The sequence below is a fragment of the Procambarus clarkii genome, chromosome 23, assembly GCF_040958095.1.
Source record: "Procambarus clarkii isolate CNS0578487 chromosome 23, FALCON_Pclarkii_2.0, whole genome shotgun sequence".
Taxonomy (NCBI): domain Eukaryota; kingdom Metazoa; phylum Arthropoda; class Malacostraca; order Decapoda; family Cambaridae; genus Procambarus; species Procambarus clarkii.
This window is the reverse complement of record NC_091172.1, coordinates 31,511,136-31,529,324: the sequence shown is the minus strand read 5'-3', so window position 1 is coordinate 31,529,324 and position 18,189 is coordinate 31,511,136. Positions and strand designations below refer to the sequence as shown.

General features: G+C 47.6%; 2 protein-coding genes across 14 annotated transcripts in view; both read right to left on the bottom strand.

The window, feature by feature from the left end:
* LOC123763970 (metabotropic glutamate receptor 5) overlaps positions 1 to 18,189 on the bottom strand; it is a 316,966-nt gene that overhangs the window by 232,529 nt on the left and 66,248 nt on the right. The window lies entirely within an intron of this gene.
* LOC123763888 (ABC transporter F family member 4-like) lies at positions 10,522 to 16,317 on the bottom strand. Its single transcript, XM_069329772.1, has 3 exons — positions 16,174 to 16,317; positions 13,597 to 15,204; positions 10,522 to 10,650 (listed from the first exon to the last, which is right to left on the bottom strand). Exons 1-3 carry the CDS (start codon positions 16,315 to 16,317, stop codon positions 10,522 to 10,524), a joined length of 1,881 nt encoding a protein of 626 aa, XP_069185873.1.

Below are 18,189 nucleotides of genomic sequence, written 5' to 3'. Positions count from 1 at the left end.
AACAACCCCTACCTAACAACAACAGAGACTATACGAGTATTTCCTTACCTTCCTTCGACTCTTTTGAAGAACTTACGAATAAATATAACATTTAGAAGGCCTAGTGATGAATATGTGGTGACTCCTATTATAATGACTCGTATTATATATATATATATATATATATATAATGTACCTCGCTCTCAACATTCTGCCCCCCCCCCCGCTCTCAACATTCTATCCCCCCCCCCGCTCTCAACATTCTGCACCCCCCCCCCCCCCGCTCTCAACATTCTGAACCCCCCCCCCCGCTCTCAACATTCTGAACCCCCCCCCCCCCCGCTCTCAACAGTCTGCACCCCCCCCCCGCTCTCAACATTCTGCACCCCCCCCCCCCGCTCTCAACATTCTGCACCCCTCCCCCCCCGCTCTCAACATTCTGCACCCCCCCCACCCCCCCACCCGCTCTCAACATTGCTCTTGCTCAGACCAAGAGCAACAGGAATAAGACGTCTTACCACAACAGGAACAACAACGACAACATCAACAATAACATAAATCCCATTAAAACATTAAAACAAACAAAAGCAACAAAAGCTATCATAATAAAAAGCATCAGAATGATAACAACAAGGAAAGGAAGACAAAATATTAAAATCTACAACAGCAAGAAAAGCAAACAAGAAAACACTAGAGAGAGGCACAGGTCCAGCCAGGCCGACCTTACTAGTATCAAGTTCTTGAACACGAGCTAATTAACGATGGGGGGGGGTGGATGACATCAGTTTGGGGGTCGGAGGGGGGGGGGCGAGAAGGGGAAGTGAGGGGGGGGAAGAGGTAATGAAGGGGAATGAAGTGAGGGGGTCTGGAGTATACCTGGAGGGAAGGGGGGGGGGTAAAGGGGAAGTGAGGGGGTCTGGGGTATACCTGGAGGGAAGGGGGGGGTAATGGGAGTACTCCTCCCCAAGACCATCCTGGGATCAGGCTCGACTCATATACACTGACGGATCACTCAACACAGCTACAGGGAGGGCAGGAAGTGCTGTTATTGCTCATCAGCCCGATGGCAGCACAATTCAAAGGAATATAAGAATTAGTAACTGGGTATTCACAATGCAAGCCGAGTTGGTAGCACTCGAAATTACTGACAACACTGAAGTAGACAGCTTAATTATTTCCGACTCCCTTTCCTCACTACGAGCAATAAACAGTTTGCAATCAAGTAATAACGTGCTTGTCTTGGAAGCTAGACGTAGATATATAAGAATACTTAGCAAGAAGGTAAATATAAAAATGTTGTGGATTCCTTCTCACATTGGCCTGCAGGAACATGACAAAGTTGACGCCCTTGCTAAGGCTGCAGTAAATAAAGACAGTATTGAACGGAATCTTGAGTTATCAAATAGGTCCCTTAAAAGTGTCATTAGACGAGAACTCCTGGATGGATTTGAAGAAAGTAGAACAGTGCAAACTGGAACTAGCAGGTCCATTGTTTATCACAATGAAATGTGTGAAGTAAAACATGTGTATGGGGCAAGTAACAAAGTCAGTAGACTAACAGATGTTGTCACAGCTCGTATAAGACTTGGCTACAAGTATCTCTGGCAGTTCGGCATGTATAGGGATCTAGATGAAGTAAAGAGTAAAGTGTGTGGGCAAAGACAGGGACACACACTCGAACACTATATCTTGGATTGTAGTAAAATTGAGCCATTTAGAGATAAATCTAAGCTCACGTTGTATGATATGGCAACCTATCTTATTACCATAGATAAACTACCTGAAATCCTTGCACTGTATCCATATTTCGCTTCCAGTAGATAAACGACATATGAGATAACGAAACAAGTAGTGTATTGTGAAGACTAATAATAAACAGAAGCTCCCCTATGACTCTGTAATATCTCCATTGGTCAAACTATTATGTATTAGCGATAAGACCTACCATTAATGTATGATGACTTACTGTAAATATATAGCTCTTGAAATAGCACTTTCTCTGTAACTAGCTGACATTGTAACTATAAGGTGTGAAGGATAGATGAAATTGTTTATGTAATAATCTAAGATGAGGTCTGATAAAGACCTTTTGTGCCCTCTGTAATGCTTTTTGCGCTACCGCTCACAGGATGGGTATGGGGTGCACAATAAACTCGCCGCCTCCGGCGGCAACAATCAAAATCAATGGTGTTAAGCTAATATGAAAGAGATACTTGGAGTGGCCCGCAGGCCCACCACTACAGCCTGGCTGGTCCGCCGCCTCCTTCAGGAACTTGCCTAATTGCTGCTTCAACACCTCCATTTGTGTTCCAGCAATACTTTTGTATATATATATGGTGGAAAGAGGATGTGGAGTCGTGGCACTCCGGTGTTCATAGGCACCTCTGATGGTACCTATGGCGCACCTGATGGCACCTATGGCACCTCTGATGGCACCTATGGCACCTCTGCTCCTCACCGGGACTATTATGTATTTCATAAAATATTTTTCCTTTTGTCTATTTCACTTTAGTAAGTTATTATTTTGCTGCGCAAATTTTGGACCTGGCCTTCCAGTACTTTCCATGTATGAATTATTTGATACCACTCTCGTCTCCCTTCCAGAGAGTACATTTTGAGAGGGTTGAGACGGTCCCAGTAGTTTAGGTGTTTTATCGTGTCTATGTGTGCCGAATATGTTCTCTGTATTCCCTATGTTTCGGCATTCTCTCCTGCTCTGGAGGGAAAGTGAGCAACGAGCAGTCCTCAAGGCGGGACAGCACCATAGTGATTTGAATAGCAAGACAATTATAGTTATGTCGCCGGGTTTCAAAGTTCTCATAATCCATGGAATCATTGTCCTGGTTGATACTAATGTCTGCTTTATTCTGCTCACAAAACCTTAGATGGTCATACATCTGTATTCCTGTATCCTATACACGCCGCTTGCCCTCGTGGAGCTCAGACTGCGTCTTGTATCCTACGTTTAAACTCTTAATTTTCTCCATATCTCAGCACCTGAAATTCACATCTCCATATCTCAAATGAAATGATAAATTAATTCATCCATATCTCAACACAGTGTTAATAATCACGCTGTGTTCTGTTCCCCATTCCAAGACCATAGTAAACATTTTGTTACTGTTTATCAGAGTGAAGTGCGGAGGAAGTTTTCATGCCAAGAGTAGTATTGTCTGTACAGGACAACACTGTCTTGGTTCGCACTGTTGGCCTGCATGCGAGGAGGAAGCAGTAGTGAGGGGAGACTGCCTGTGGTACACGGCTCCCCACTCATCACTCATCACTCACTACTCACCACTGTGAGTGACTGGAGTTTTGCTTCACACTGACACTCACCGCGCTGCCTTTGACAGGAAATTAAATAGCCATGGCTCTACTTTTGGGAGTGTAGAAGGGACGGGATGAAGGGACGGGGATAACTAGTAACTGATCCCTCTAGCCTCAGGTGAGGTTCCCCTTTCCCTTTTACTATCCAGTTTGTTTTTCTTCCTCACCTAATCTTTCTCACCATTCTACTCCCTCTTTCTCCCCTCACTCTTTCTCTTCACCTCATCCTCTCTACTGAGGAAACTCTCCGCCATCGCCACTTATGATGTCCCCCCTTCGTTCCCCTCACACCCTCATCCTCCCCTCACACCCTCATCCTCCCCTCACACCCTCATCCTCCCATCACACCCTCATCCTCCCCTCACACCCTCATCCTCCCTTCACACCCTCATCCTCCCCTCACACCTCCCTTTATTTATCCCCGTTAAACCTTTACTTACTTTTTCCTCCAAGATAAACTCTCTTAATTTTGGTTAAAGTTTACCTTTAGGTTTACGTGTATGTCTTACTTAAAGGTGTGTGTTTGAGGCAACCTTTCCCTTGGTACTGGTCACTCCTCCTTCTCTTACAATCAACCAGTTCTCTCTCTTAAACATTAACTTACTCAAGCATACACATCCACACCTAAAGTATACTCACAGTGTATATACACCGAGGAGCGTGATAGACCTTTTGGTGTATATCTCTGTGCTTTAATGTGGAAGAAAAGAGTATATATAAGAGTATAACATAGCTCAGTATATTTGTAAATTATATATTGTATCATAATAATTGTCATGACATTGTTTATCACAATGTTATCTGAAAAACACTTAAAATATTTTTGTTTGTAAATTAACAAAAATATATTCAAAAATATAAAAAAAAATCTTTGCAGCAGTACAAAGACTTGACCCAGCGTCCTGGGGCCAGATTCACGAAAGCACTTACGCAAGCACTTACGAACGTGTATATCTTTCCTCAATCTTTGACGGCTTTGGTTACATTTATTAAACAGTTTACAAGCATGAAAACTTGCCAATCAACTGTTGTTATTGTTATAAACAGCCTCCTGGTGCTTCGGAGCTCATTACCTGTTTAATAATTGGAAACAAAGCCGCCAAAGATTGAGAAAAGATGTACAAGTTCGTAAGTGTTTGCGTAAGTGCTTTCGTGAATCTGGCCCCAGGTGAACTACAGACGTACCCCTCTCCTCTGCGCTACGACATGCTAAAAAGGTATTCAGCCTGGGACCCTACGAGTCAACGAGACAGTCAGAGGTGGGGACCGGGAGCTGGTGCCCAACCGGGTTGTATGAGGAGCCTGCATGCACCCTGGTGTGGGTAATTCAGTTCTCCGACAAACGCTCCCTTTTGGCGTACACCAGGAAATCACACCGAGCAGTTGACCGCACCAGCTCTCAGTGTCACTAATGTGTGGTCTTGGGACATATTGACCACACCAGCTGTCAGTGTCACTAATGTGTGGTCTTGGGACATATTGACCACACCAGCTCTCAGTGTCACTAATGTGTGGTCTTGGGTCATATTGACCACACCAGCTCTCAGTGTCACTAATGTGTGGTCTTGGGTCATATTGACCACACCAGCTCTCAGTGTCACTAATGTGTGGTCACTAATGTCGGGACTACGTCAGTAATTTATGTTCTCAATATAATATAATAATAATAATTCAAATAAACCAATAGGAAACAATTTATTGAAAATAAAGACAATCACTCGGCCTATTAGGCAAATCGGGCCTTGCATAGTAGGCCGAGAAGTGCGTTCTGGCTAGTAGGTATTGACCCTGACTTCCGGCACCAGGCAAGACCAGGACGACGTCTGTGATGCGCCAATATAAACTGCACTTAGATGAAGTTTTTATATAAGTGTGATGGGTGGGCGGCGGCCTGGGAGGTGGGCGGCGGCCTGGGAGGTGGGCGGCGGTCCTCCTGTCCTCCTGCCCCCCCCCCTCCGGGGGGCAGGAGGACAGGAGGACCAGCGGAGGAAGGAGGGAGAGGAGGATGGGGAGGAACAAATGGGAAAGGAAACAGGGAATAGCTAGGAAGAAGGAACCGGATAATTAACTTTCTTGTTGTCAGACCTTCCCACCCCGCCCACCACCACCCCGCCCACCACCACCCCGCCCACCACCACGCCCACCACCCCGCCCACCACCACCCCGCCCACCACCCCGCCCACCACCCCGCCCACCACCACGCCCACCACCACCCCGCCCACCACCACGCCCACCACCACCACCCCGCCCACCACCACGCCCACCACCACCCCGGCCACCACCACCCCACCCACCACCACCCCGGCCACCACCACCACGACCACCACCACCACCATGAACACCACCATAACGTCTAGAGCTATAGACACCACCACAGTTTAGACCAACAGGAAGGCTGCTACAATAGGTAAGGGAACACCTAACTGACAGAACACAAGGGTCACAGTGAGAGAGGAGGTGTGCAGGTAAACATAAGGAAAGAGCTTCCTGCGACCTACGATACAAGTGAGTGGAAGGAACATAAGGTAATACTCGTCCCCAGTACGGCTGGTCAACACCTGGAAGGCACTGAAAGAATAAGTTGTGGAAGCCACCTCCATCTACAGACTTTAAGCCCAGATTAGAAAAAAAAACAGTTAAGCTGTAAGGCAACGGTACAAGAAGGGTGGTAGGCGGGGCTCAAGAGCTAGACCTCACTTCCCCGTAGTCACTGATAGGTAAGTTAAGTACCACCATCACCACTGCCGCCACCCCATCACCACCACACCTACCATCACCACACACACACACACACACACACACACACACACACACACACACACACACACACACACACACACACACACACACACACATATACATACATATATATATAGTATGAAGTACGAACCATGTTACCAGGAGCCCCAGTGATCGCTCCTACCAACAGTGTGCTGCTAGGGGAACCTCTGGGATCGAGAGCTATTGAGGTAATCCTTGAAGAAAAGCTGAACGACCTGAGAAGGATGGAGGGAAGAATAGGGGCTTTGGATGCTCACGATGCTTTGAACCTCCTCACAAGGTGCCTGGCCTTGGCCAGACTTACCTATTTCCTAAGGTATGTTTCCTCCTTTGACAGCCCAAAATTCACAGAATATGTCTCACTCCTAAAATCAATAACCATGAAAGTGTTAAACCTCTCCCTGCAAGATGACCAGTGGGACCAAGCAACGCTCCCAGTTAGACTCGGGGGGATAGGTATTCGCAAGGCGACACAGTTAGCATTGCCGGCATTCTTATCCTCGACCAGTGCTACAGGTGACTTAGTGAATGAAATATTACCAGAATACCTAAGAGACTCCACTGGGATTCATGATCCCAAATTCATAGAAGGAGCTGGTCAGTGGGACACTCTTGCCAACTCACACCCTCGACCAACTTTTCCAAACAAGCCAAATGGGATAGCCCCATAGTGGAGAACATCGCCACATCATTGCTGAAGGCAGCTTCTGGGAAGGACAGAGCGTGTCTTTTAGCTGTGCAAGCTCCCCATGCTGGGGACTTCCTGTTGGCAGCCCCTAATTCCGCCTTGGGCACCCGCCTGAATCATCGGGCCCTAAGTATTGGTGTTGCCCTGCGCCTTGCCGCCCCTATCTCCACCGAGCACCGGTGTATTTGCGGCCATGCACGGGCAGACCAATACGGCAGCCATAGTCTCATCTGTCGTAAGACTCAGGGAAAGATTGCCAGACATGAAGCAGTCAATGACATCATCAAGAGAAGTTTGGCTACAGCTGGGTGTCCAGCACAAAGGGAACCTCAGTTGTGCAGACCTGACAACAGCCAAAAACGCCCAGATGGAGTCACCCTGCAGCCGTGGAGGGAAGGTAAACAGGTCGTGTGGGACTACACGTGTGCATCTACATTGGCTGATACCTATTTACCTTACAGCACAGCTGATGGAGGCGGAGCAGCCACCTTCAGGGAGACCCAGAAAACCAACAAGTACAGGGACCTAGAACGTTGTTACAGGTTCGTGCCAATAGGCTCTGAAACTATATATATATATATATATATATATATATATATATATATATATATATATATATATATATATATATATATATATATATATATATATATATATATATATATATATATATATATATATATATATATTCTTGTTCTAGCGGCGGCAACCCGAAGGATGACGTCACTGTTTGTTTAGGTGACCTCAGCTCAGATTGGGGTCAAGGAAACTCATTTTTTTATAAAGTGCGCGGGAGGGGGAGGGGGAGGTACTCTCTGCAGCTTTATAGACAATAGAACTGCTAGGCTTAATATCGGCAGCTACTTGGGTGACGTAATAGAACTGAAAAGTGGAGTACCACAAGGAAGCTGCCTCTCCCCCCCACTATTCAACATATATACAGCTGACCTACCCCAACCCCAACATGGAGAATACATCACATACGCTGACGATGTCACCCAAATAATATGCCAACCGGGACCATCAAAGCCGCTACTAGCCGACAAGACCAAGGCAGCAATTGAACTCATAAACAACTTTGAGAAGCAATGGAAAATTAGCACCAACAAACAAAAGTTTCAGATAATACACATTACGAAAAGAAACCCGGACCCCATCATCCTTGACAACCATCCGATCCAATATGCGGAGGTAGGCAGAATACTGGGACTTATGATAAATAGAACAGGGATACAAATTCATGTAAGGGACCGACTAAACAAAGCCAAAGCAGCCTTAGGAAAATTCAAGAGATTCCGAAGCCTCAGTACTAACATTCAGATCCACCTATATAAGGCTCTAGTTCGGCCGCATCTAGAGTATCCCCCAGTACCACTACACACCTTAAAGAAAACTAACATGCAGAAACTGCAAGCAGTACAAAATAAGGCGCTAAGGAGAGCAGCAAAACACCGTCCACCATATGATCAGACAATCCAGGAGCTCCATGCACTCCTGAACATACAGCCACTAAACATCAGACTGCAGCACCAAGCCATCAGGGTGTGGAACACCATCCAAATGTTAGAGGACCCAATGTTAGAAAGATTACTCCAAGATGAGACGCCCCGCTCCCACAGCTGGTGGCCCAAGAGCCTCGATTTACTAGATGCAAACCCCGCCCCACAGAATATAATTCCCAGATGAGTTACTGACCAGATATCCTTCCCCCATAATTAAAAAATTGAGTATGTATGTGCGTATGTATGTATGTGTGTGTATAGTTGTGTATATGCATATGCATATGGGTTTATATGTATGTATATATATATATTTATTATATATTTATATGTATAAATGTGTATGTATGAACAACTCGATAAATAATAATAATAAAATAAAGAGCCTTAAACAGAACAACATGTGTGGAAGCATCGGAGTGTGTATATATGAATGCTACACAGTATTCATCTATGGACATCCATATATGGTGCAACACATGTGAAGAACCTCTCACACACTCACAGCTCCCTGACAAGAGGGAGCCAGCTTAGCTTAGCTGCCAACACCCATACATCGTGTCAGCAAGGCGGACAGCCCGCCTGCTTTCATACCTCTCACTGTATTTCCCACTTCTATACTTCCCTTCACCTATGACTCTCCTTCCTCTTTACTCCCTCTCCCCCCCCCCCCCACACCCAAAAAAAAAGATGTACTCAGACGTGCTTGTAGGGCTGAGCGTCAGCTCAGGGTACTCTTGGGTACTCTTGGGTACTCAAGGGTACTCTTTTGCTGTCCTCTCCGTGACCCACACGCCCTATAGTTCGTCCTTGTTTACCCAGGAAGTTCCCTTGAGAATTATGTATGTCGTTATCATGTTTCCCCCTGACTTCTTTTTTTTCCAGTGATGCAACGTTTAATTAATTTTAATATTTTTTCTAACACATACCTTCTAGCTCTAATGAGGAGGAATACCTCTAGAGTGTGTCCAGCTTTGTTTAACGAGATTAGTAATCTATGCTGGCGCTGCATATTCCAGAAGTAGTCTGATGCATGTGGTCAACAGAGTTTTGAATGACTCTTCACTGAAGTTCCTGAGGGTTACAGACAATATGTCACAATAAACAGCTGAATATTATGCACACAACCCACACATCTCAAAGTATAGGAACTAACGACGTTTCGGTCCTGAAAAGGAGCGGTGGAGACACTTTATAAGGATAGGGAACGAGCTGAAAAGTGAGAGGGCAGAAGTGTAGAGTGTGGTTGAGGTATGGGAAAGATGTGAAGGGAGGTGAAGTATGGGCAAGGGAAGAAGTAAATGTAAACAAGTCTGTTGGAGCCACGAGGAGGACTCGAGCCCGGACCCCAGGTACTCCCAGGCATTAAACCACTGATTCATTGGCTCAAGGCTTGACAGTGCCCAGGGTGCAGGTCCTCATGGCTCAAGCTGATTGTTCTTATTGATTCATCACGTTAATGTGATTACTGTGTGCGAAGTACTGCAGGAATAAGGTGCAAGTGTAGGAATATGGCAGAATTGAAGACAACTGCAGAATGACAAATGGCGAAGAGAATGAGGTGAAAAAGAGCTAGCAACATAAGAGAAGTAAAGGAAAGATAACCTAGAGGCGCTAAAGCTAAGTCAGATCACATTTGTTAAGAAGGTTGGAGCATTAGAGTATATACTGTGAGAGGGAAGAGTCAACACCAACACAGCCAGGACTCAGGTTCATGTTGGGTAGGTTGTGTATCAGAGCCCTGTCAAGACGGCGTCTGTGTAGAGTAGAGGCAGGAAAAATTATTTTTTGAAGAAGACCAATCAATAGGATGATTAGAGTCCCTAACTTGACATTAGAGAGCATTGTTTGTGTCTTAACTTAACACTTCTTTTGTGTTCGTTAAGTCTGTCATTCAGTGTACGGCCATTTTCACCATAGTAATGTTGAGGACGAGACGAACAGGAAATAGAGTAGACATCAGCAGCATTAGAAGCAGAGAAGCAGATAATTACGGTATGCGGACACGACTTTATAATGGTCCAGGACAGACCTAAACGTTCTCAACTCCTCTACCTATAGATCTGTGAGTTGGGTGTGTGGTTGGTGGTGGTGCTGTGATGATGGTCATGTTAGAGCATGACGCTGATGTTATCCTGTTAATGTGTGCTCCAGAGGAGACACTTGGTCGTATCCCTCCTTACTGGCCCTTTTGTGGACGTATTTCATAGAAGTGGTTTCCCCTTCATGGTCTACCGCTGTTTGGTATCATGTCCCCGCCCCCATCTTCTTCACCACCTCCTCCTCTTCCTCCTCATCCTCTTCCACCTCCTCCTCCTCCTCCTCCTCCTCCTCCTCTTCCTCCTCCACCTCCTTCCCTTCCTCCACTATATCCTCCTTTTCGTGTCATGACCATTTCATATCCAAAAATATTACTCAACAAGCCTAATTGTCTTACGTATTCAGTAATACATGAAACTTGTCATAACAAACAATTAGTTTAAAGTCCTATAGGAAGGCGGCTGAGCCTAATTAGTTTATATTATGATGGAATATAATCCTTCAGTCACTCACAGCTGGGACATGAGGAGGGGGGGGGGGTGAGGTAGTGTCTCTCTCTCTCTCTCTCTCTCTCTCTCTCTCTCTCTCTCTCTCTCTCTCCCTCCACGTTTCTCTTCCCTAACATTCATCCTGCCTCTCCCCACTTCCCTTTGCAGCTGTCAGTAATTACCGCCACAGACTGACAGTCTCAGGTGGAGTGCTACAGGTGACACAAATTGACTCGTCATAAAAGTATGTGTATAGAGATCAAACACCGCCTTGAACCACGGCCATCAGTCACACTGAGAACACCATGTGTGTACTCACCTAATTGTACTCACCTAGTTGTGCTTGCGGGGGTTGAGCTCTGGCTCTTTGGTCCCGCCTCTCAACTGTCTATCAATTGGTGTACAGATTCCTGAGCCTACTGGGCTCTATCATATCTACACTTGAAACTGTGTATGGAGTCAGCCTCCACCACATTACTGCCTAATGCATTCCATCTGTTAACTACTCTGACACTGAAAAAGTTCTTTCTAACATCCCTGTGGCTCATGTGGGTACTCAGCTCCCACCTATGTTCCCTTGTTCGCGTACCACCCGTGTTGAACAGTTTATCTTTATCTACCTTGTCAATTCCTCTGAGAATTTTGTAGATAGTGATCATGTCTCCCCTTACTCTTCTGTCTTCTAGTGTGGTGAGGTGCATGTGTATGTGTGTGTGTATTCACCTAGTTGTGTTTGAGGGGGTTGAGCTTTGCTCCTTTGGCCCGCCTCTCAACTGTCAATCCACTGTTTACTAAGTACTTTTTTTTTCTCCACACCACACACACACACACACACACACACACACACACACACACACACACACCAGGAAGCAGCCCGTGACAGCTGACTAACTCCACGGTACCTATTTACTGCTAGGTAACAGGGGCATTCAGGGTGAAAGAAACTTTGCCCATTTGTTTCTGCCTGGTGCGGGAATCGAACCCGCCCCACGGAATTACGAGTCCCTGCGCGCTATATATCCACCAGGCTACCAGGCCCCTGTGTGTGTGTGTGTGTGTGTGTAGTGGTGACAGCGGTGGTGGGGAGTGGACCTGGAGACTAAGCGGGCCCTGCGTCAACAAACACCGTGCCCTGCCCACTTGCTAACAATAGCTGGGACTAGAATCAGTGCGGGAGGGTGTATGGAAAAGGGAAGGGGGGGGGATGTGGGAGGGAAAGTGGGGGTAGGGAGACTGGAAGTTTTGTTTCTACCACAGACGTGGCCACACATTTACAATGCTAACCAGCATATATACATTTTCATCTGTACTCCAAGCACAAGATGAGAGATGTGTTGAACATATTGTTCAGTGTTCACTACTGTTACTGGTAGTTACTGGCATACCAGAAGGGTTGGTACTAGGAACCACCCTACCTCCTCCTACTATATGTAAACCATCTAACCGAGGAACTCAATTCAGTCTTATCCATGTTTGCTGACGATACTAAGCTAATGAGGCGAGCCACACCTGAGGAGGACTGGAAGACATTACAAGGTGACCTACACACTCCCCAGACATTGAGAAACGGCTGCATGACTTTAATCCCGACAAGTGCAAGGTTATGAGGAGATGAATTAGAACAAGAAGACCCCAAATATAGTACAGGGTGAAGGAAAGACAACTTTCAAGATCTGAAAAAGAGAAAGACATATTAGTGGAGATAACTGGAGATCTAACACCAGAGGGAAGATAACGAGGGCAGCATGCTGGCAAACGTCCGGTTATCCTTCAGCAACTTTACAAATGTATGTATACACCTAATTTGCGTATACATGTGAGCGCTGTATACATAATTGGTGAGGCCTGTTATTAATATGCTGCCCCAGCATGGAGCCCCTACCTAAACAAACAAAAACAAACTAAAAAAAATAAAAAAAAATGTAAGCAACAAGTCTGGTTCCCGAGCTACGGGGACTGAGTTGTCAAGAAAGTCTGAGGAAGCTGGACCCTCACTACACTGAAGGAAAGAAGGAACAGGACAGACATGATCACGACGTAGAAGACACTGAGGCTGACTGACAAAGTTCATAACAAAGCAATGTTCAAATTACGGAACAAGAGAACAACGAGAGAACATTGGGAACTGGAGAGAGAGAGAGAGATGAGTCACAGGGATGTCAGAAAGAACTTTGTCAGTCTGAGAGTCGCAGTTATATCAGTGGACCGGACTGGAAGAGGCAGTTATCGAAGCTAATTACATACACAGTTTTAAATGTAAATATGATCAGGTAAACGATTGAAATGAATCACTGTTTTTAACTAATGGAGGTCAAAAGGCCGGGGCTTAAGAGCTGAGGCTCGACCCTGCAAGCACAACTAGGTGAGTACACATACAGAACAGGACAAATATGAAGGGACACTGAGGTGGTACACAGGTACTGAGGTGCCACAGGTTCACCACAGGTACACCACAGGTACTGAGGTACACCACAGGTACACCATGGGTACACCACGGGTACACCACAGGTACACCACGGGTACACCACAGGTACTGAGGTGCCACAGGTTCACCACGGGTACACCACAGGTACACCACGGGTACACCACAGGTACACCACAGGTACTGAGGTGCCCCAGGTACACCACGGGTACACCACAGGTACACCACAGGTACTGAGGAAGCCACTAGTGGTGTTATAACAGGTGACCCGCTAAGCTAATCAGGAAAACTGCGCACTCAACACAACAACATAAAACAAAAAAGAATTTTGGAGCGTGGTCGTTTGGTGCGGTGAGAAGCACGGTGGCCCACTGGCACCGTGCGAGGAATGGTCTCCTGGTGAGAAGCACGGTGGCCCCCTGGCACCGTGCGAGGAATGGTCTCCTGGTGAGAAGCACGGTGGCCCCCTGGCACCGTGCGAGGAATGGTCTCCTGGTGAGAAGCACGGTGGCCCCCTGGCACCGTGCGAGGAATGGTCTCCTGGTGAGAAGCACGGTGGCCCCCTGGCACCGTGCGAGGAATGGTCTCCTGGTGAGAAGCACGGTGGCCCCCTGGCACCGTGCGAGGAATGGTCTCCTGGTGAGAAGCACGGTGGCTCCCTGGCACCCTGCGAGGAATGGTCTCCTGGTGAGAAGCACGGTGGCCCCCTGGCACCGTGCGAGGAATGGTCTCCTGGTGAGAAGCACGGTGGCTCCCTGGCACCGTGCGAGGAATGGTCTCCTGGTGAGAAGCACGGTGGCCCACTGGCACCGTGCGAGGAATGGTCTCCTGGTGAGAAGCACGGTGGCCCCCTGGCACCGTGCGAGGAATGGTCTCCTGGTGAGAAGCACGGTGGCCCCCTGGCACCGTGCGAGGAATGGTCTCCTGGTGAGAAGCACGGTGGCTCCCTGGCACCGTGCGAGGAATGGTCTCCTGGTGAGAAGCACGGTGGCCCCCTGGCACCGTGCGAGGAATGGTCTCCTGGTGAGAAGCACGGTGGCCCCCTGGCACCGTGCGAGGAATGGTCTCCTGGTGAGAAGCACGGTGGCCCCCTGGCACCGTGCGAGGAATGGTCTCCTGGTGAGAAGCACGGTGGCCCCCTGGCACCGTGCGAGGAATGGTCTCCTGGTGAGAAGCACGGTGGCCCCCTGGCACCGTGCGAGGAATGGTCTCCTGGTGAGAAGCACGGTGGCCCCCTGGCACCGTGCGAGGAATGGTCTCCTGGTGAGAAGCACGGTGGCCCCCTGGCACCGTGCGAGGAATGGTCTCCTGGTGAGAAGCACGGTGGCTCCCTGGCACCGTGCGAGGAATGGTCTCCTGGTGAGAAGCACGGTGGCCCCCTGGCACCGTGCGAGGAATGGTCTCCTGGTGAGAAGCACGGTGGCTCCCTGGCACCGTGCGAGGAATGGTCTCCTGGTGAGAAGCACGGTGGCCCCCTGGCACCGTGCGAGGAATGGTCTCCTGGTGAGAAGCACGGTGGCCCCCTGGCACCGTGCGAGGAATGGTCTCCTGGTGAGAAGCACGGTGGCCCCCTGGCACCGTGCGAGGAATGGTCTCCTGGTGAGAAGCACGGTGGCCCCCTGGCACCGTGCGAGGAATGGTCTCCTGGTGAGAAGCACGGTGGCCCCCTGGCACCGTGCGAGGAATGGTCTCCTGGTGAGAAGCACGGTGGCCCCCTGGCACCGTGCGAGGAATGGTCTCCTGGTGAGAAGCACGGTGGCTCCCTGGCACCGTGCGAGGAATGGTCTCCTGGTGAGAAGCACGGTGGCCCCCTGGCACCGTGCGAGGAATGGTCTCCTGGTGAGAAGCACGGTGGCCCCCTGGCACCGTGCGAGGAATGGTCTCCTGGTGAGAAGCACGGTGGCCCCCTGGCACCGTGCGAGGAATGGTCTCCTGGTGAGAAGCACGGTGGCCCCCTGGCACCGTGCGAGGAATGGTCTCCTGGGCACAAAATAAATCTGCAGGCATGCAATTAGGAAAAATATACCAAGTGTCAGAGGGAGAGAAGAAAATATACCAAGTGTCAGGAGGAGATAGGAACGTAAATACTTAGAGAGTTTACCATGCTGAGCTTAGTTGTATGAGGTGATTGAAAGAGGGGTCTAGGGATAGGTAGGTCAACAGGTAGTCTGGGTAGAGTATCTGACGCTCTAGGTAGAGTATCTGACGCTCTAGGTAGAGTATCTGACGCTCTAGGTAGAGTATCTGGCGCTCTAGGTAAAGTATCTGGCGCTCTAGGTAGAGTATCTGACGCTCTAGGTAGAGTATCTGGCGCTCTAGGTAGTGCATTAGGTGTAAACCAAACAGATCATAGAATCACAGAGAAATTAAAATAACATTCACACCTTCCAGAGACACGAAGGATACACGTCAAGAGAATAAGATAATAGAAGGTAAAATAAGAAGACTGAGACCTGAGGCGAGATACTGTATATGGGAGGTGTGTCATGTGCAGCTGCGTGTTGTTCTGTTAGTGTGTGGTTCTGGCATCAGATCTGGGGTCATGTCCACTCCCAGGTCTTCTCCTTTTCTGATGGAAGAATTTGTCTTCCCTTCATCCTATACTGCTGTACTGGTCGTCGCTCTCCTGCTTCAAATCCTCATAACTTTGCATTTGGCTGGGTTAAAGTCTAGCAGCCAGTTTTCAGACCATTTCTGGAGTTTGTCCAAAATCGTTTGCAATGCCTCACAATCTATCTGTGTCCTGACTCTTGTCACCAGTTTTGCATGATGTGGAAACATTGATACGAAGGAGCTAATTTCCTCGGTCAAATCGTTGACACAGATCAGGCGTAGCAGTTAAGCCCCTAGAAACAACCCTTGTGGTACTCCGCTCGTAACCTCTCTACACTCTGATGTCTCTGCTCTCACTGTAACCCTTTATTTCCTTCCTGAGAGATGCTCCCTGACCCACTTTGCGACTCTTCCCGATACTCCAGCCTGCGTCTGAAGTTTGAGTAGGAGTCCTTCGGGCAGGACCGTATCAAATGCTTTCTGACAGTCGAGGAATATGCAGTCTGCCAGTCTTTCTTCCTCCTGTTTGATTTCCGTCATCTTGTTATAGAACTCCAGCAAGTTTTTCTAGCTAGATTTTCCTTTATTAAATCCGTGTTGATGCTTAGAGACAAAACTGATCAGTTCTAAATGTTGCACACGCCTGCTTCAGATCAGTCTCTCTAGCAACTAGCAGGAGATAGTTGTTAGTGAAATGGGTCTGTAGTTTAACCGTTTCTGTCTTCCCACTTCTAGTAGATTGGTTAAGAAAACATTAGCTGTTTACCAACAGTCAAGATATTATCCCGCATCTAAAGAGAATTTAATTATGGCAAGTGGGCTGCACAATGCTTCAGCTGCTTCGTTTAGTATTCAAGGCGATATTTTGTCTGGTCCCACGGACAAAGTTTCACCCACGGCTTTTGTCACAACCAGTTCCTGCAGTTGCGTTTTTTTTTACTTCTTCTTGTGTCACTGTCATTTCAGTGAGGCTTTCCTGTGGAATTGTTAGTCTAATTTAGGCTCTAAGCTCTAGTGGCAAATCAGGAACCAACATTAATACTTCCTGAAACCTTTTGTCAAGTTTTCCGCTTACCTCCTTATCATTTTCCGTGTGTTCTCCGTCACTTGTCAAGTCTGATAACCTGCTTACTCACAGTCATTTTCCTCCTGATATGACTATAGAACAGTTTTGACTGGGACCTCGCCTTGTATGTAATGTCATTCTCGTACTGAAGTACTTCTCGAACTTCAGTACGCCACTCTCCTAGTTTTTGTGTACTCATTTCTAGCCTCGTTTCATACATAATGATTTCCTTCTGTGTTCTGTGTTCTCTATATTTCTTCCACGCTCTTTTGTTTCTTCTGTTTGCTTCCAGACACTGTTGAACCATGGACTTATGCTCGTCTTTCTTCCCTGAACCCTTAGTTTGGGTGTAAATCCCTCTTCAGCTTCATTTAGTTTGTTCGTTTTGTAGTCCATAATGTCCTGTGTTGATTCTCCTCTGAGGTCTCCTCCCCCATTCTACCCACTCCGGGAGTTCTCTGACCTTCTGGTATTGCCCTCTCCTGTATGCTGGCCTCACATTCTCACGAGTACATCTCTCTTTGGTCTTCATTGTCACTATGTATTGATAGACTAAAAACATAATGGTCGCGGGCCCCGATTGGCATTTCATGTGCATTTTGTGTGTGTGTGTGTGTGTGTGTGTGTGTGTGTGTGTGTGTGTGTGTGTGTGTGTGTGTGTGTGTGTGTGTGTGTGTGTGTGTGTGTGTAAGAAAATAATAGAGAAATGATATATTAGGAGTAAAGTGCCTCACACGAGAACTGGAGGAATGAGTGAGAATCAAAATAAGGATAAGAAGGTGACCTTGCTCTTCCTGCCAGAGGTAGAGAGCAGAGGCCAGGGACCCGCAGCGTAAGAGCCTCCACTTAAGGAAGGGAAGTTTGGCTTGTCTCCACTCACAGTTTACCCCTCAGATTGCCACAGTCTCTGCTGCCTTGTCTCTACACAGGAGACGGAGAGGCATCAGCTCCCTCCCTCCCTCCCTCCCTCCCCTACTGCCTCTCCCCCAGCCTGCCTGTCTGGTCGAGTGAGGTAATCACATCAAGCACTGCAGCAAGCAGGCGCGCCGAGGGAGCGCCAGGAGGTCCCTCGCTCCTAGGGAGGAAGGGAAGGAGGCAGGTAGTGAAGGTGGAAGAAGGGAGGTAAGACGGAAGGGAAGGAGTAGATTATATAGAGGGAGAGATGGAGACAAAGAGGGAGAGATGGAGACAAAGAGGGAGAGATAAAGAGCTTGAGGTAACTCGCATTCTTTGTAATTATCGCCGATTGTTTAAGATTTTGTCAAGTTTATTGACTTGCTTTATTTATTTTCTCTTTTGTGTTGCTTCTGCACATTAAAACATCAAGACATCAAGAACGTAAACAT